General features: G+C 36.9%; 2 protein-coding genes across 2 annotated transcripts; one reads left to right on the top strand and one right to left on the bottom strand.

Annotated features, from left to right (window-relative positions):
• The first annotated feature begins 1,450 nt into the window (after nt 1-1,450).
• LOC103708239 (protein cornichon homolog 4) lies at nt 1,451-11,460 on the top strand. The gene is made up of 4 exons (XM_008793064.3): nt 1,451-1,664; nt 8,700-8,881; nt 10,834-10,956; nt 11,040-11,460. The coding sequence occupies exons 1-4, from the start codon at nt 1,599-1,601 to the stop codon at nt 11,071-11,073; spliced, it is 405 nt and encodes a 134-aa protein (XP_008791286.1). The 5' UTR covers nt 1,451-1,598; the 3' UTR covers nt 11,074-11,460.
• A 1,164-nt stretch (nt 11,461-12,624) lies between these two features.
• LOC103708238 (enolase) lies at nt 12,625-20,417 on the bottom strand. The gene is made up of 17 exons (XM_008793062.4): nt 20,288-20,417; nt 19,870-19,933; nt 18,510-18,574; nt 16,763-16,810; nt 16,537-16,623; nt 16,341-16,421; nt 16,153-16,254; nt 15,992-16,072; nt 15,844-15,918; nt 15,107-15,169; nt 14,924-15,004; nt 14,431-14,625; nt 14,291-14,341; nt 13,992-14,080; nt 13,869-13,920; nt 13,662-13,718; nt 12,625-13,058 (listed from the first exon to the last, which is right to left on the bottom strand). The coding sequence occupies exons 1-17, from the start codon at nt 20,351-20,353 to the stop codon at nt 12,978-12,980; spliced, it is 1,338 nt and encodes a 445-aa protein (XP_008791284.1). The 5' UTR covers nt 20,354-20,417; the 3' UTR covers nt 12,625-12,977.
• Nucleotides 20,418-20,664: the final 247 nt, after the last annotated feature.

Genomic DNA, 20,664 nt, shown 5'->3' with positions numbered 1-20,664 from the left:
TGTATTATTTGATCGTATTTCGTATACTAGTGAATATCATATTTTAGAAATTATGTATCGATTTACATAAATATATGTATTGGCTTGCTAGATAACTAATTTTTTTGGTATGTATTACCTGACTATATAGTAAATACTGGTAAAAAGCATGTTTTAGAAATAAGGAAGAAATAGGATGCCACATGTGACTTTTTTTTTTTTTTAATTACGAGACTGACTCTGTTAGTAGGAGTTTCTAACTTTTAGATTTCTTCTTTAAGATAGCATTTGGAAAAACATGGCAAAATAGAAAGCTCTCCCCATGTTTTCTTCTCTGGTGCCCGTGGTTCGTTACAAAATTATATACAAATAAAAATCATATAGGACAGACACTATAAAATATTATATAGGGTAGGACCCCTATTTTGCCATATTTTCTCTAGCATCCATCTTAAAGATGAAACCCAAAAATCAGATAGGGATAGGACTTCTCCTACTAACGGAGTTCGGCAATCCCATAACTTAAAAAAAATTAAAAAAAAAATTGCACACATCAAGAGAGACCGTCCCATCCTTTTTCTTTTTTGTCAAGCCTCTCCATCTATCCTCGTTCTTATCAAGCTGTCTATCCCATCCGTAAGGTGTTTCTTCTCCTTTCGAGTTTCTTTCTCCTCCAAATCCTTTTCTCTTTTCTAGAATCTTTGCACCTAAGAGTTTATGAAATTTAAGGGTATATAATTTCTTATGTTAGACAAAATTAGAAAATCGGTATCACTACTAATGAATACCATATTCTAAAAACTATGTATCAATTTTATCTATATGTCTGTCTTGGCTTGCTAAATGACTAATTTACTTGGTGTATATCACCTGACTTTATAGTGTGTACTGGTAAAAAGTATGTTATGAAAATTATGTATCGATTTATTTGGAGGTATATATTGGATCATTGCTCGATGTGTACCAAATAAGTTTGCAGAATGTATCCGAAAGTTGGCAAGTATCACCTATTATGTAGTTTGTAATGATGAAATGATGTTTTGGAAACTATATATCAATTTTTTTGGGGATGTGTATTGGGCTGCTAGATGACAAATTTATTAAGTGTATATCATCTAGTTATGTACTATGTACTGATGAGCACTATATCTTGAAATAATGTAACTACGACTAATTTACTTGGTGTATATTATTTGGCCATATAGTATGTGTTAGCAAAATAGATGTCGTGGAAATGAGGAAGAAACAGGATACCATGCACCGTTTTTTTTATTTTTTTAGTCATAAGATTGATGACTCAGCCTATAATTTTTAAATTTTTTTAAGATGGGCACTAAAAAAAATATGCCTTTCTTTTTTTTCCTTGCTGGTTGGCCCTATGATTTGTGTTTCCTTGAGACTACGTATATTTAAGCAAATAATATTCTTTTCCTCTTATGTTAGACTTGAGTTATTAAAAGTCCTCAACAATCCCTAATTGCACCGGTCCGAACATAAGGCCCCCTTAAAGCCATCCCCGTAAAATTATTAGAACCCAACGCGTTCTTCTCGCCGGAGGGCTTCGACGTTCCGGTGGAGGCGGCGCGGAGGGCGAGCTTTGGGGGCTGGCGGCGGGCGGGATGGTTTTCGTTTGGCTCACCGCCTTCTTCCTCCTCATAGCCCTCATCGTTCTTGTCATCTACCAGGTAACCCCTCCCTTCAGTTCGAGCCCAACAATCTAAACTATATGCGCTTCCTGGTGAATTATTGGATAAAAAATCCAAACTTTGTTTCCTCTCGAGCTCTGCAATCCTCTCGTTGTTCTTAAAATTTCCCGCTTTTAGGTTACCTGTGGACTTTATGGACTATGGTTGGTTTTCTTTTCTAACGGAATTTTTGTTTTTATTTTTTTCTCAACGTGGCAAAAATTGACGCCTGGATAAGTTTCTAAGATGATAGAAGACTTCCTACTATCGTTGGCTGGTGAGTTGGAAGAAGATCAGTTGGTTATTGAGAATTTGATGGTTATTGGTTCTGCTTGTCTGTAATTTTGAAGAAGGGTCGAGTTTGATCTATTGGAATAAGATGACAAGCCGTGATGTGGTTTCGGGGCTTTTATCTGAGGGGAAAAAGGTTAATGAAGCTGATTTTGGTGTAGGAGATGATAAAGCTCTTACGATGGCTTCTTCGTTTGGTGTTCTGTTTGGTGGATATTAAGAATTACCTTTAGTTTATCTTTAGAGGGCTGTATGAAGGTATCATGCTCCTTGATGGGATGGATTACTGTGTTATGGTCCAGGGTGGGAAGAAGGAGGGGAGAGAAAGAGTGGGAGACTTTAGGCCAGTTGGCTGAATTAATTGTTTGGTAAAGGTTGTTCCTTGAGTCCTTCATGGTTGGCTTAGTTTGAAGTCTTCTGATTCTCGAGAGTTTCCCTGTGTTTTGGATTGCACGGAACTTGCAGGCAAACTTGTATGCTTACATGTTAAGAGAAGGGGGAAATTCTGGTATGATCAGGTTCAATTTTGAAAAATTGAAGAATTTGGACTTTCCTTATTTGTTTGAGGCCTAGAGGAATTTGGAGGATTGTGACTTTGAGAAGAAGCGAATTATTTGGGTGCAGCATGTATTTTCAGCTTTATGAATATATGTCCTATGTGCCATTGTACTTTTGCTCACATTATTTGTGCCATATGATTAGTGGAAGTGATCAAGTCATTAGCATATGAGAAGTAATCAAGTCATTAGCATGTGAGAACTGAGAAGCATCATGTTGGTTCTTTTTATAGCTCAAACTCTATGAGGCATATTCTTGAACTGAACGATAATCATCAATTCCATGTACTTTGTTGCTCTTTTTCTTTGGACTTTTTAGGTCAATTAGGGTTTGGTTTTTGTTTCCTCTGGTTGTCATAGTATTGGCTAAATCACAAAACAGACAGACTTATATATATATATATATATATATATATATATATATATATATATATATATATAATGGAATAAGTTATAATGCATTTCTTATCAATGTTCTTCATTCTGGAATTGCAAATTCAATTGCTTCATCTTTTTCAGGATAATCAGAAAATTCTTCAACAAATATCCTTTAGTGATGGTCCATAACATTGTCATATTAACAAGATGGTCACAAGGTGTGGAGTTGAGAAAAAAATGTAATCATCAAGTCTAAAGTGAATGCCATTCTTTAAGGAATAAATATGAGATCAGGGGCGGCTCAATACATTTGGAGGCCTAAGGCGAACTCACTAAGGGAGGATTTTTTTTTTTTAAATGACAAAAAATTTAATAAGTATAAAATACTTTAAAATTTTATTAAAAAATAATTCTGGGTAGTGCTTGGATGGTTCTAGATTTAATAGAGAAGGGTCTTAAGGGCTGTAACATTGGTTGTTCAAACAAAGTTCTTGTTCATTTAGTGGTTTATTCAAGAAAATATGAAATAAGTTTCCTAAAGGTCAACACAAATAAATAAAATATAGCCTATCTATAAACTACATTAAGAGACAATCCAGAGAGGGGCAAGAAACCGTGTTTCTTGATAGTTTGCTTGGGTGAGAAACTTGCCAAACCTCGATGCCCAAAAACAAGCAACTCATATTCACTTTAATATAAACTATTAGACTGAAAGGGGCAAAAAAAAATGTAGGGGATGTGTCAAGACATAGATCGAGTTTCTCAATTTTATTCATTACTGCTGTAGTGATGCAAACTAGACCCTTTGGCTAAATCCCGGTTCGAGTTGGACCAATTCTCACATAGGAAGGTCCCAGTGCTGTCCTGCAGAATGGATGTATCACACCCCTACAAATGGCGACAAGACTTTTAAACCTTTTAGATGCTAGGTACTTGCTATGAAAAAGAGGATTAGTTTGGTCATACTATTAGTTAAACGTGTTAGAAGAACAACATTAACAAAGCATTCTTGGAATTGAAGCCCAAGGAAAGAAGCAACCATTCGTGCTTCTTTTGCAACAATTGATTTCACAATCTCCTGAGCTTTGGGGAATGTGTGCTCGTAAAACTGTGGGTTGAGATAACTGCCTGCATGAGGGAATGCAAGACAGAGGGGAAGGGAGAAAACTGCACAAAGAAAAGATTTTTTTAGGCATTTGCCTTTGGCTGAGGATTAGAAGTTTAGAACGTGAGCAGAAACAAATTAAACCCGCAGTCCCATGATAAATAACCAACATTAGCTCTAATGGGCCCCACAAATATGGACCATTAAAAACATCCGCTCTTCAGGGTTCGGAGCTTCCAGTACTAGCACACTTCTACCTTACCCTCCTCCGCCGGCTCAACATAGCAGCCCTCCAACGTTAAACGAATCCCGAAGGACCTCCAAACTCAAGCTCCTTCCACCGCATCGTCCCCGCTCTATCCTTCTCTAGAACTTTCCAACGTTAGATCCCATCAATAGCACACGTGTACGACTGGAATCTCATGGTCCATTCGTTAATCATTATTTTCTTATGTCCTTTTTAGTAATTTAGGTTTCTCCGGGCCCCATTCCTCGATTATTTATTTAGGGCCAGTTCCCTCGTTCTTCTTCGCGTTGAAAGGGAGACCGAAGGCTGAGAAACCTCCTTGAAGGATTTCTCTCTCCTTTTCCAGCTCTCCGCCTCCACCGTCTCTCCCTTTTTGTCTCTCTCAGTCTCCCTTTACTGTAGCTCTTGCCCTGCGGTGGGCCTTCCTCTGGCCCGAGGTCTTAGGCGACCGCCTAAGTCGCCTAAGGGTCGGGCCGGCCCTGTATGAGATATTGGCTTTATTTCAAAATTTGTAGTGTTAAACAATGATTATTATTGAAGGAGTCCCTTCTAAAATCTCAACATAAACATCAATTTTAGATTAAGATCATATAAACAATGGGCGCTTATTGATGTGGATCAAAGAACCAAATTGACTTGCCAAAGAAGGCTAAGTAAAATTTAAATCTTACAGGCTTGCAAATAAGGAGGTTGTGATACATCATTGATGCTATTCTTCAATGTTTTGCATACATTCTTTTTTATCTTCTTTTTTCTTCATAAAAAAAAGGAAACTTGATAAGATCAGTTTTGGGAAGAAATGATTGCAGCAATTAGAATGACCTTTATGAGCAGGCAGAATGTCATATAACTGGTGAACTTGTGGCATTCCATCTCAGATTATGGGCCAAGGCAGCATTCATATGTGAAATTTTTGGAAGATAGATGTTTTGACTTCAGTTGACCACGTACCATGCAAGCAATCCTAGTCATATTTACTTTGAATCAGTGAGTTAGATGAATAAGCACACACATGCAAGAACGCTATGCAAGAGTCCATAGACTTGATTACAATGTTTGACATATGTGCACCAAACAATGCACTAACCTTGTATTCAAGTTTTAGCTCATGTATTATGCAATTTGCTTTATGCAAGGTGTTTTTCTCTGATTCAGTCTTCAAGAAAAATGAAGTATTGGCTTACTTTGATACATATCATACAAGGAGTAGTGTTGGCGAAAAATTAGCATAATACAAGGATCTGCATTATTTATTTATTGTGGTTAAACCTTTTTTCTTGTATGTTATAATGAAAGACTTTCTGATGTAACTAATTTCTTTCATTTTTTTACCCTAAAATTTCCTTTTTCAAACTTTTGAAAGCATCAGCTTCATTGTTATTTGCTATCTTCTTTCAGCATGAATGTGTTTTTAAATGATTATCCATAATTTCTATTTTTTGGTGATTCTTGAAGCATGTAAATTGTCAATAAGTTTTCTTGATTTTTTTTATTTCTTTTTTTGGTTTTCATAACTTGTTTGAGTAGTTTGAATATCTTTTTAGAATTCTACTTTTCTTTTGGGTCATGATTTGCTTTGGATTCTGATGCTTGCAGAAATAAAAAAAAGGATAACCTTCTCTTATGGGGAAGACCAATTCTTTTGTCTTTCCTTTCTCAAAATTCCTTGCTTTGTGTTTTCTTTCTTATATCTCAATTTTTAGTCATTGTTCCTTCTAATTGAGTACTCCCATAGTAAAATGGGTTAGTGAGGTCTGTTTGTCCCCTTTCTCTCTTCCTTAAACCCTCTGATTAACATTTTGAACAATAAATTTTTGCACCAGAATCTTACTGTGTGAAAGTAATAAGGTTTCAGCATGTTCATGTGTAAAGTTTGGTGGATCATGTGCATTATCGCAGGTGGTTATAATTGCGTCAACACATGTCTCCATTTATGTCTACAGAAACTATGCTTTAAGTCTTGATCGAGATAACAAGAGTCTTATGGACTGATTGTCTAAATCTATTAAAATTTTTAACTCATGTCAGTAATGTTGGTAAAAGTTGAAATTTGGAACTTGAATTGGTTTTAGATGGGGGGGGGGGGGGCGCCTCGGTGGTCCGATCCCATTCCTATGAGAAAATGGGACCAAGACGGGTGAACTTTGTAGCCCATACACACAGGGAAAGAATGAGAAAGAGGAAAGAAAGAAAGGAAGGAAAAAAGAAAAAATGGAAAACAACAGAAAGGAAGGAAAGAGAAAAAGGGAAAGAAAGAAAGGAAGGGAGATGAAAAAGAAAGGAGGTGAGGAAAGAAAGAAAGGAAGAAGAAAAGGAAAGAAAGAAAGGAAGAAGAAAAAGAAAGGAAGGGAAAATAGAAGAAAACAAACATAGAAAAAAAAAAATAAAAGGAAATAACAAGGGAGAGAGATAGAGAGTACCTACCACGAGATGGCCGCCTGGATGGTATAGGACAACAAGGTATCTTGCTCCATGGAAAAACTGGGGCACCACCATTCCAGGATTTTTTAAATACCTTGGTTTTAGGCACATTAAATGCACATGAGAGGAAGCTTTGAGGGCTGCTATCCCCACCCAATGGATTTTTTTTAGACCTTGTTTATGTAACCTGATAATTGCACTTCTACCATTGGCCGATGAACTTTTCTTGTTTTTCTTGCTTAAGAAAGAGAGGAAGAACTAAACTGAGTGGTTTACTTATTACGGATGATGGCATAGTTAGAGGTGTAGAGAGTGCAAACATGTCAAGTTGGTCATTTAAACCAAGGTGTTTGCGCTATAGACCTATAGTGGGAATGACAAGAAGGTGTGGACCCTATTGATCTATCGTTCTCGGACGTGAAATGACACTTGTCCAACAACATTAGCATGTGAGAAATATTATAATGCAACATAGCTATGACAATACCTTCTTGAGAAGAGCAGGTATATACCATATTGATGTCTTACAAGGATATGCTCTGTTCTTCCCCTTTCCTCTTCTTGTAGGAATCCTTATTCAAAATCAGTGTCCTTTGCTTAATTTTGCTTTGTATTCCTTGTTACTGCATATCAAGAGTCTAAGGTAGAAGTTAAATAATGGTTGGGATTTTCTTTTCTATGGACACAAATTACTGCTGCTGGTATAAGGCATAGCATTTATATATTTTTCATTATACCATGATGTCGGCTTCTGTTGTTAGACGGAAATCGGACCCATTGTTGGCTAGCGTGTACATGAAGCCTGGACCCATGGCTCAAGTTTGGACCCTAACCAAGACCCAAACTCTATTGGTTAAGGGTATGGATCAAGTAATTGGTCCTGACCTAATTAATCCACTTATACACCTCGGCAAAAGGGTCTAAATCTGACATGCTAAATGCTAGCCTATAGAGACAATACTAAACTTACTTGGTTTGCCAAGCAAGTTGGTTGGACTTAGTTTGAAATGGTAAATGCAAAACCAATTAATGCCTGAAGTCTAGGTTCTCATGGACGAACCTGGGTTTCTTGTGCAGACTTCTGTTGCAAGTTGGCTTAGCTTTTGTTGATCAAAGTTGGGGAATTTTACTGGACTTTCTGCAAAGCCACAATCATAAATCATAGTACAAGAACTTCAAGTGTGGTGGTTTCCAAGTGAACAGCAGGACTGCATTTTGGTCCAGAGTAGTCACTTGTAGGCATTTGTTTCCATGCAACAGCCTCAACTGAGGAACTTGAGTTCCTACTTTATCAAACCCCAAACTTGAGTTCAGTGCGAGCGCACCAATGTCAAGTCCCATTTGGTGGGAAGGGCGTTTAGCACTGCTTTTTGAATGCCCCACGGCCCTGCCACTTGCTAACACCTTACAAATGGATCATATAGGCCCTGCCACTTGCTAGCACCTTACAAATGGATCATATAAGAAATATCTGACAAACTAAATGATAATTTTATTGACAATGCCCAAATTTGTTTACTTCGTATGAATCAACTTCATCCAAAACAAACAGGAAAACCCAAGTTCTCGGAGCTCAAGTTCTTAGAACTCAAATTCAGGCACTTCTAATACTTACATGAAAACAAACACATCCAGGGCACGAGATTGTTTATAATGGATGCAGATTTTGGTTGATGTCCTCATGAATCTTTATTATTTCTGCAATGGTTGGAATTTTGGTGGCAATGCACAGATTTAGTACTGCACTGTAGAATTCCATGGACTTCTTTTTGATGCAGTCTAATGGACTACCTTACATTAAATCAATCATCAGGAAACACAACCGTAAAGGTTTCACATTTCTTTACTTCGAAATTGAATTATATTTATTTTTGCCTATGGAGGTATTAGAAATTTATATAGAATCATATGTTTGTTAAATGACAAACATACTTTGAACTTTTGGTATCTCCTGAAAGCATTTTTCTCCTGATTTAAATTTGTACATTACTACATTATTCAGCTTGCATCTTGACTCTAAAATTATGTTTTTGCAGCTCATGTGCTTGGCAGACCTCGAGTTTGACTATATTAACCCATATGATTCATCTTTGCGAATAAATAAAGTGGTTATACCAGAATTTGTCCTTCAAGGAGTCTTATGCCTGCTCTTCCTCTTGTCTGGCCATTGGTTAATGTTTTTGTTTTGTGTTCCTAACCTATACTACAATGTGAGGCTGTAAGTCTTTTTTCCCTTACTTGCATCAACATAGGCATGCTGATATAGTAGGACAAAATTTTACACTTTCTTTACAATTAAAGTCATTCTGATTTTGTACAATTCGATGCAATAAAGAAGATTTCAGTGTCAGGGAACATCAACTAGTGTTGATGTCAATTTTTGTCTGTCATATCATTTTGCAATTATATACAGGACATGTAACAATGGGTTTCTTCTTAAGAAGCTTCCAGAAATAAGACTTAATTCCATTAAGAGGGATGGTGGCTTTTTAGGCATAGCAACCTACCATCTCAGGATATTGTTAGAGCTATACAATCTACGTCTGCATCTGTATAGACAGAAAATCTTCTACAATAGTTGCTAACTATGGCCTCCTGATGTAAGTATTAGCTGTAAATGTTTGATTCCTTTGATATTCTTTCTGACATAGCTTCATAAGTTGTGAATAAGATGTAGGATTTGACCTTGAATGCTATTGGATCTTTTAATATCAGCTGAGTGACCCCTTGTCATATCTTTACTCAGTTTTTTTTCCCCCTTTCTTTGTTTAGAAACCATCAATGTTAAAAATAGGTGGCGAGTTGAATTATTTACCTTAAATCTCTTTTCTTCTTATATTTGCTGTTGATTTAGATATTATAGTTCTTGCTTTCGGTGTGAAAATTCCAGTTTCAGATGCTGCGATATAAGAATTATTTCGTGGATTTGACAGAGCTGAAGTTTTAGAATAGACAAATTGAAACCTTATTAGTTACTAGCAGAGTTGCAGATAGGAGTAAACATGTTGATATCTTCTGACCGAAATGATAAAGAACTAAAATATGAACAGTCTTAAAATTAAGCATTTATAATTTGATTACAGAGCCGCCGACATATTTGCCATATATCTGAATATGAACTAAAAATTGACCAGTGCTTTCAGATTGGAGATTAGAGAATCGGCATTTTAAAAATTTGCTCCTGTACAAAGTACAAACTTTAAAAAATGATAACCTTGTTGAGCCAGTAGACTTATTGTGAACAAATTGGTTATCTGAATCTAATCTTAAAAGTGTTTAGAGGATTCATGACCTTGCCAATTTGAGAAAGTGTATAATGTCAATTTAAACCATTAGCAGCTCTAGAGGATGAGAACATTTTGATAATATGCAAGAAGATGGCAAGAGAAATCAAAGTTCTGTAGATAACAATTTTTAATTTTTAAGGTGGCATTGACAGAAAGGACTGCCCACACGGAGGTATTATGAGTTTAATCCCTCAGGCTGGCCCAAGTATGAGCTGCTACATTGAGGGCCTTTGCTTTTATAGGCACTTGATTAGTGACTGGATGCACATGGATTATATATTAGGATTTGTTTTGAACTTGGTTCTAAATTGCTCTTTACTTTGGAACTTGACATGGAATTTCAGAATTTAGACTATGTTTTTGGCAGAACTTAGTTGGTTTAGAGCTCCTGTTTATTCAACAAAAATTCAAGCGGATGATATGTTATAGTGCATTTCGGCATCTTGTGGGGCAAAACAAGGATATTATTATTCAACTTTGAATTAATGTCATGATGGAAAAACCGCAAGTTGAAAGATTGAGTATGTCAAAATACGTGGTTTCAATTGAGTGGTTGGATAAATGGCAAATCATCATAATGTTTCAACAATTAAAATTTTTGTGAGCAGGAAATTTTTACACCAAATTTGCTTACGGAAATTGCCACCAACAAGTAATGAAAAAGACAAACAAAAAAACTGAAACTGTATATTGGAGATGTTGCTTTTATCGGTACTTTTTTCTATTTTATGTTAGGCTAAGATCAAGTTGCCAGCAAATGAAATTATTACATGCTGTTGATTTCTACCTTGTGGCCAAAAGGTTCTTAATACTATTTTAAGAGTTAGGCACCTGAATTGACTTTGAAATGAACAGGCAGCTCTTTTTTTTTTGTTCCCCACAGGTATCGGCAGCGGCAACATCTGGTGGATGTAACTGAGATTTTTAATCAACTCAACGGGGAAAAGAAACGGCGTCTTCTTAAGCTAATCAATCTTGTTGTACTTCTCTTTTTATCTTTGTTCTGGTAAATGACACCCCATGAGTCCAGATTTAGATAATCTGTGGGGGCAAGTTGGGCTAATTATTTTTGATTCCTTGTGCATGCAGGATGATTTGGAGTGTGCTGGAGGATGATGAGTAGTCTGTGGAAAACAAATATCTGTCAGTTGCTTGCTTGCATGAAACATTAATTTGCCAATTTGTCTACGTCCTTAATAGCTGCTGGCTCCACATCAGGGTGTTTGCTGGTTATCTCTCAACAAGCTCCTGGAATCAGAAATGGTGCGTCGAGCTGAAATTGAGATGTCATCCTCTATTTTGTGATGCTTCCGTGCAAATACAGGATTCTTATCTTTTTGATTGTTCATCAGATACACCTGAATGGCTGTTAAAGGGTAAGGCCTGTTGTTTGCCTTCATGAATATCTTCATGGTTGTACGATATTTAACATTTGTGTTACCAATAGTTGAATTAAAGCTTTTCAAGGAAATCCAGTTCCCTTCCATTTTGTTGGTAGGGACTTAAATCATCTCATTATGTCCATATGGTGGTGGTGGATAAAAACAGCTCCTTGGGAGGTTAGATCATTTTTTTTTCCTCTGAAGACTGTATCTTAATCTACATGTATTTCTATGTGTAGAGTTACCAGGACTTCCGCACTATGAACTCTGGTTTGTCCTTGGCTCAAAGAAAGCTGAAAACCAGAATCACTCTACCTGCGGAATCACTTGCTATTTCACCTATTATGGTGTAATATCACCAGTCAATTCACTCCTTAGATTAGTTTTGTCACCTTGATTGAGGCTTTAAATAAGACAGTAATAGCCTCCTGGCTTCTGATTCGTAAAACCACATAAGAGGATCATTTAGCTGGATCAATAATTTTTTATTAAATAAATGCTCTCTTACCAGACTATTCTTTATTCCTCAATATTGGGACGAATGGATGGCCAAACAATACCTTAATATTCTAATTAATGGAGATCGTAGCTCTCCTGCACTAACCATTTAAAAAGCTTCCATTAGACAGTTGCAATCTTGCAGCATCCCAGAGAGGTTATTCAAGTATTGTTTGGTTTTCTTATATAGTTTCTTTCTTGGTCTTACATTAATTTGCCCATGCCTAGTACAGACTGCAAGCTGTTGCCTGTGTCCATTTCTAACCAATAGGATTAAGCTATAAAGCAAGTCTTTAAACAAAATTTTCAAGTATAATGCACCGTTCTGGTTCGAACTAAACAGTACAAAATATAGTCTACTGTATCAGTTCGGTACCAATATATGATACAAATGGTGCATCAAGCATGCTCGGTATACTGAAAAAATTTCATACCATATCATATCGATATAATGCTAGTATAGCACCAATATGAAATCCAGTACCGACAGCGAATTTTTCCTCCAAAATTTCTAATGAAGCTGGAGAACTTAATCCTTCTCATTTCGGCCACTCTTTATGACCAAAAACACCATCCCTCCACCCTAAACAACATAACAAAGCATTCCATTCTAATCCTCCATTCGGAGAACGTCCCCATCCTCTTCATTTCATTATAGTTGTAGACAGTAATACCGGCCAGAAAATAATGCATAACATCTAACAGATGAAACAAGAAGTTACCTATGGTGCAGAGGACCAAGGACACCAAAACCAATATCACCATAACCATAAATGAAAGAAACTTTAGGTTAGCAGACCATTCAGCTACCAATTAAAACTGTGTTGGTCTTTAGCATATTGGTAGCATGAACAAAAGAGCATCGCAAGTCAAACAGTTACAGCTCAACATAAAGCAAGATACTTTAATTTACTCACCATTACCTGACCACTGATGCACCCTGATGGAAAACCAAAATCCAAACGAAAGGGATGCAGTAGACCCACAACATTGCACCGACCATGTCTAGCATGTTAGACTACAATTAAAGCAGAAGAATCATTTATTCTAATCTCTGCTTGAACACACAGCAAAACACTTGATTTCGACAAAGTGAAGGCCACAAAAGTAAGGCTTCTCAAAAGAGCAGCTCGTCTGCTAGCCCTATCTAGTAAGGCTCTACAGGTGCCCTGAATTTGGCTCCTGCATACACTCCGGCGGCACCAAGCTCTTCCTCAATCCTAAGCAGCTGCATCCAACAAAACAAAAGGATGCTTCAGTTCAAACCTGCTTAAACCAACCATTATTGCCGCACATTCTACATGTGTTCCCATTGTTATCATAGTTAAACAGAACAATTGCCTGCCATTATGTGTTAATGGCCTTTATCATGTAAGAAGTTGCAGTACGTCAGTTTATATTAAATAATAATTACTTTAAAACTAGATCTAAGATACTATATGGATAGGTCAAAATTGTTAGTGATGCCATTATGCGACCAATGCTACAAGCTGTAACATGGCAAGACAACCTTTTGTGAGAGAATTTAATTTCACAAAACAAGCGTTTCATTTTTTGTTAACCTAACAGTCTGTTGTATTCACCATGGCATTACTCATTCCAATTGCAAATTAACAGTACCACAGGAAAGATGGTCCCGACAGAAACTGCATCACTGTTAGGGGAAGAAGCGTTAGCCATTTCTTTGATGAAATGTAAAAGTTACCTCTCACTACGCATGCATAAAAATACGGAAGCATAAATCACTTTGCACATGTTTAAAGCAGAAATGAAAAAAGAACCCGGCATAAAAAAAAATTTATGTCATGATCCTGTGCCGTGAGAAACTTGCCTGGTTGTACTTGGCAAGGCGTTCCGAACGGCATGGAGCTCCAGTCTTGATCTGGCCCTGTTACCCATGAAAATAAGTCCCAGGTCAAGTTCCTTACAATGTGGGGTATCCACTCAGCAGTGTTCTTACAAGATTTTAATAGTAATAAAAGTTGTAACTTTAGAAATTTACTTGTATGGCTAATTATAAAAAGAAATAGGAACTCACCGTTGCCAAACCCACTGAGAGGTCAGCAATGAAGGCATCCTCTGTTTCACCGCTGAAAACAGAAAAGGCAGCTAGTATTAATGCTACAAAAATATCAAAAATAATAAGCATAATAAGTGTTACCTCCGGTGGCTCGCCATTACACCCCAGCCAGCACGTTTCGACATTTTAACAGCTTCAATACTTTCAGTCACAGAACCTATTTGATTTACCTATTCCATAATGAGGACAAAATTCAGATTTTTGTCATATGAAATACTGGAAGAATAATCACCATGAACATTCAACAGATAAATTTCAGAAGCAAAATAAATTCGGTTTACAGAAACACTTGGAATAAAGAGAATGGTTTCCCAAACCTTGATCAAATATGAGTGCAAAAGGTGATATCCTATCACTAAAAACTAAAGCAAATAATTTACCTTCAAAAGAAGGGCATTGCATGTCTTTTCATTTATTGCCTTGGCAACCCGCTGCAGCAGTCAACCAAAAGAAATAAGATAAGCATTACAATCAGATAAATTCTTCGATTGGTCCAATTATCTAACAGATTGGTGTTTACCGTGGGGTTTGTGACAAGAAGATCATCTCCAACAATTTGCACCTGCTGCCCTATCTCCTCAGTCAACTTAGCATAGTGGGCCCAATCATCCTGATCAAACGGGTCTTCTATTGATACTATAGGGTACTCACATACAAAGGACTTGTAAACATTTTTCAAACTATCTCCTGATATTTTCTGGGAACCATCATTATTCTGCACCAAGAAAACCACCTTATTCAATTTTCTAAATAATGCTCTAGGAATAGCAAGTTTAATGGTCACCTGGGCCAAATAAAAAGGAATGAGATTATGAATGAAACACACACACACACACACACACATACATGTATATAGAGGAAACAAAAACAGAAGGCATAAAACATGCTTTAGGTAGCCATCAAGCATCTGTAATATTTTTCTGAAGTGCGAGGAGGGAGGAAAACCTCCCCAGTCGCCATCCTGCATCAACTTATAGAATAATATATTGTAGAAGAAATGACAAAGAACTAACCTCCTCTTTGAAATTAAGATCATACGTCTTGTCCTTGTCATTATAAAACTCTGAAGCAGCAACATCCATCCCAATCACAACCTGTCATCAAACCCAGGCACAAAAATCATTTCAAGCCTTGAATCAACAGGGTTTTCAGGGAAAGGTAGAGATCCAGTTTAAATGTAAGAGAAAGTCGTATACTTTGCCAGTATATCCAGCTTTCGCTATAGCTGTCTTCAGCAGTTCAAGGCCCTCTTTGTTTTCCTGTAGTTTCACAAGGAATGGAATAGGAATCACATTAACATCTCTTGGCCCAAAACAGTTTCGTATAACGAAGTCAACCAAAGAACTAAAACATTTTGTGTGGCTAGTTCAGAGAAAGGCGTAATGATGCTTAAGCTACTTCCAGATCAGCTAAGCTTCACTAAAATTCAACTTAGAACAGACAAAGAAACTAGAGCCAGTGCAGGAACAGAAATTGACGAGCTATAGAAAAATCAGAAGAGTACTCTTCAAAGTACAAACAAAACACAGCAAGAAAGCATATTACTGAAATCAATTTAACCTCCCGATCTCTTTCTGTTTGCCCTGAAAATTGTTGATATATTGCACTAAGCAAAAAGGTGTAAGCCAATAAAGAAGAGGATGAAGTGCATTAAGTCTGTGAGCAAATAGGGTCCACTATATTTGAGCCTTTGAAAATTTTTTTGAAAAGGTAACGAGCTGCAGCACCAACCAAAATATGTTGCCACAAATTATACAGAATTTTAAATTGTTAACAATTCATTATGTCTCAAAATAATAGCATTCATAGGCCTACAAAAATTTAGAAATAAGTTTATGTAGTAAGTCAGGATTGCATATACGCGAAGCTAATCAGCTTAATTAGCCCATGATAATTGTTTTAAGGAAAGAACACTGATAACAGATGTAGCCACCTGAATGTTTGGAGCAAAGCCACCTTCATCCCCAACATTAGTAGCATCCTGCCCGTACTTTTTCTTAATCACAGCCTGCACGATGGAGAGATAAATATATAACATTTTAAGGAAAAAAGACTATTACAAACTAGATCAACTTTTCTACCTTCAAATGATGATATACTTCTACCCCCATCTTCATGGCTTCCTTGAATGAAGAAGCCCCAACAGGAAGGATCATGAACTCCTGTACAATAACTTAAATGTGCATAAAAGGTAGCCATGAGGTATTCTTATTTCATAACAGATAGCTGGATAAAGCATTACCTGCATAGCAAGCTTATTTCCTGCATGTGATCCTCCATTAATAACATTAAATGCAGGTACAGGCAAAACTAAGTTCTTGTTTCCAGCAAGGTTGGCAATATGCTGCATGATCAAAGACGATAGTCTTATCAACTAAAAAGAACATCAGCAGATATGCAGCGCATAATGGAAGTGTTGGCTTCACGGACCTGATAAAGAGGGATCTTCTTCACACTAGCTCCCGCTTTGCATACAGCAAGTGATACAGCCAGTATAGCATTCGCACCAAGCTGGAATTATTTAACCAGAATATGATCAACTTAACAAATATAACAAAGCACAAGTCAACATGATACACAATCATCATTCTCGAGCCTAGCAGTGGAGCCTTAGTCCATATCACACCTTCTGCTTGCACCATCCCCACTCATTAGAGGTTCCATCAAGCTGTTGCACCATAAAATTATCAACCTCAGCCTGCTGTGTGGGGTCCTGTAAAGCAAGATACATTTGCAAATGAGTTTTTTATGATTTATAAGACTAGGCTAGTTCCACATTCTACAACACAGTCCGAAGGACAAAATGCAAGCCCCCACTTAAAAAAGGAAAAACAAGAACATGCAGTACATACCTTGCCAATTAAAGCTGGTGCAATGATAGTATTCACATGCCCAACAGCCTAAAAGCCAAAAGAACCAAAACATACAATCAGCTAAATCATCCGAATAAGTCTTTGAACAAGCAAAACAACCTATAATATAAGAAGAAGAAGGCATGCCTACAATGCTGCATCAAAAAGGATAAATCAGGGCCATAAATGATAATGATAAGAGGAAAGAAGCTTCAGGAGCAACTATATGAAATCTATTTACATAAAATAAATAGCAGAGGACCACTTAGATGGAATCATGAAATCAGAAAACAAATTTGTCATGCACTCAACAACCAATCGTTTCAGTCAGCGCTTGAAGTTACCACACTGATAACGAAGGTATGTAATAATAAGATATATGCAGATGGATGTGCAGTAGAGTTGTCACTTGTCAGTGATATACCTGAACTCAAATTTTAACAGAAACTTGACCAAGTCTTTCCCAAAGGACAATAACTAAACTTTAAAAAGATAACATTTTGAACATGTCAACAAGTTCAAGTGACGGCCAAAGAAGAATGTACATAGATAATTATGAGCGTAGACCAGCACCTTAAGGAAAACAGCTGGCAACACATTATTTTAGCTGTTATTACCGTTCACATTTACAGTCATTGCAGAAAACTTCATTGTCACGTCAAGGTAAATCATTAAATCATTCTTCCAATGTCTGTAATATCCATCAAGGTATCATCAATTCCTCATTCTGAAAATGAAGTTTAAGCTTTAAAGTGAAAGTTCATCTTACATTTCTACTTATTCTAAAATTTTTCATGAGGAAAAAAAAATCAGACAGAATACTATGAAAATAGGTATCTGCTAAGACTATCAGCAATTTAAATGACCAGGATTCATGGTTTTGAGAACCTGTTTGCCAGAGCCCATCTAGGGGAATATGTAATCTGATATGCACGGAAACAGGGAAATTTTTAAAAATGCTTAGAGAATATCTTAAAGACATGCCAATATTGACAAAATTCATAGCTATTAGTAAAAAATGCAGGCAGTTAAAATGACCGGCAAACCATGGTTACTAGAACCGTGTTTCCTATAACCTGTGCAGGAGGATAAGACTCAGCCTGTGCAGAATAGGAAAATCTACAAAGATACTTGAACAGAAATCAGATGACAATCAACCATAATCAAATATTGCTAGAAGAAAAAAGAAATCATTGATCACCAGTCTATCAATGGTTTCCAAAAGTTTTGGTCTCCGAAATGTTTTACATATTGCTCACAAATTTCCACAGGTTGCTCATATGTCGATCAATGCCATTTCTCATCAGCAAACATTTTATATCACTCATTTCCTTCCCCCATTCACATGTCACTTCAATCTCCATTTCCATATTGGCACCAACTACAGACATATACTACTTACTATTAACAATAAGGACAATCATAGCCTAGCTATGTTCCAGCTATATTCTGCAACAGCATTTGTTCTGGTCAATAAATTCATTTTTTCCACTCATTTTATTGATTGATGAAATTATTATACCCATTTTGCACCATGTTTGAGAAATAGAGATCAAGATGCAGTTAGGCAGTCCATTAGATTAGCCTACCAAGATCTGATACAGTCCTTAAGAATTTCACTCTGGGCAAAAAGAAAAAAAAGGGGAATGCAGACATCATTTATTGAGGTAAACACAGAGACAAATCCAGTAAGGCCCAGACAATTGCAATAACAATCTGTATGCCCAAAAAGGTTTGTACTGCTAACCTTAAGGACACCTTTCCCAAGATAGTCTGAACCTCCATCTCTCAATTCCAGAGCTTCATATATACCTTTATAAACAACATGATACAACTAGATGTTAGAATTCAATTCATCCAAACAATGTCTGAAGCACAATATATAAATTGTAATTTCTTCATATTCATGCCAAAAATACCGACAACTTCACAAAGCATACCATATAAAAGCTGTTACTCATCGTAAGAAAGTAATATGACCACTAAATAATACCTCTAATTTGCATTTTGAAAGCATATCAATAGTTTATAAGATGCCTTGCTTCTAATCTCATTAAATTTATATCAGGTAGATAAGATAATAAAGAAAAAAAGAACTCATTCGATCACTTGCTTTAGAAATCAATACAAGGCACGCTTGCTTTTGTGCACACTGAGAAACCAAATACCAATTATGATTCTTGGTATCAAGCTAGTGGCACAAATATTTAAGCATGAAGAAAGCCTCTGTCTAAGCAGTTTTTCCCCTTTTGATTTAACAAAAAGCTTGCACGAAAATTAATAATATGGATTTGCTTCTTAACATGTCCTCAGCCACACTGTTTGGCAGCATCAAAGAGTGGAAGATGCAACTGAGGAGTGGTGGTATTTTTTTCACAGAATTTTCTGAGAAGCGGCACAGAAATACCAACTTTATGTTTTTCCTGAAGAAAGTATACAGAATCCTTCTTCTTCTTCTTCCTCTTCTTTGAGAGAGAGAGAGAACAAGAGAATGGTAAGGAAAAACCCACTCTGTAGTTTTACCTTTTCCCAAGTTTTGAACCTGGAAGCCACACCCTTTGGAGGAGGGGTTTGACCACTAGGTTATTGCCCAGTTCACCATCTAGAATCCCACCTTTAGATTTCAACCATGGTGAGGTCTAGAATTTTAGCCTTCAACTTATGACACAAGCCCAAAAAAAAGATTTTTTTTTTCCATATAACATTATTTTTTTGTTAAAAAAATATAATTGTTTTTATTAATCAAATTACATATGCGGGAGAAAAACTTGAGAAGTAGATTATTTAGCCATAAACTATAGTCTTTGCAGCAGCCATTTTAAAGATTTGGTATTCGCCTATCTGTATGTGCATTATAAGTTGCATCACGCCATTACATACCCTAAAACTAGTCATGCATGTATGCAAACATGCAACTGTCACGATACAGAACTTTAAACTTAGAATTTAATTTTGTTTCTTCTCTTCTTCTTTTTCTTCCTTCTGTTAATGGTCCCTCATAACCATTATAGCGGTCTATAGTAATACAAACCAATATTTACCACAGACTCATGAGGAAAATATCAATATATATATATATATATATATGCGAAATCATGTTCCGATACCTGTTGAGGCGCCACTGGGGACGGCAGCCCTGGCAAAACTGCCATCAGTGAGACAACAATCCACCTGGCCAAATAAGAAAGAAGATTTTTTCATAAAAATGGTGACATATGATTCGTGGTTCTAAGCGTCAGGTAGCTTGTAACAGCTGGGGGCGAAATTCAGATCATATCAGAGAAAAACCAAACATTCAAACCCAAAAAAAGTCCTTTTTTTTTTGCTACAATCAATCTTAGAACCAACAATGCAACAGAAAAAAAAAAGGGGAAGGGGGAAAAAACAACCCGTGACTTCCAAACCAAGATCCACGATGAGAAACGGTCGGAAGTATAACGAATAAAAGCGACTTTGAGATCTATAAACCATAGTGAACAGATCGATCAAACAGTACACAAAGATGGAATCTCGTGGAAAAATCACCTCGACGGTAGGGTTTCCACGACTGTCGAAGATCTGCCGCGCTTTGATGCACTTGATCGTTGCCATCTCTCTGTATCTCACGCTCTCTCGGCTTCCGCGATCGAGAAAAGCGGTAGTGGGGGAGTCCGGGGAGAGTGGAAGTTATTTATAGAGAGTGAGGACCCTCCGACGAAAACCGATCCTGGCCGTTGATTATTAGAAGTGGGTTCGTGGGGTCGGACGGAAAGGCTGGCGCCGGGTTCCGAACCTTTACTCCGCGCTATGGTGTCCATGTGACACGTATTGGTGACTTTCTTTTGGTACCATGGTTGGGACGCGAAGCAATTATATGAGGAAATGGAAGCTGAGAAAAGATAATGACTTGATGTGCTTCCAAT

The sequence above is a fragment of the Phoenix dactylifera genome, chromosome 17 (genome assembly GCF_009389715.1).
Source record: "Phoenix dactylifera cultivar Barhee BC4 chromosome 17, palm_55x_up_171113_PBpolish2nd_filt_p, whole genome shotgun sequence".
Taxonomy (NCBI): domain Eukaryota; kingdom Viridiplantae; phylum Streptophyta; class Magnoliopsida; order Arecales; family Arecaceae; genus Phoenix; species Phoenix dactylifera.
Note: the sequence above shows the minus strand (reverse complement) of the source record. Positions and strands in the feature narration are given on the sequence as shown.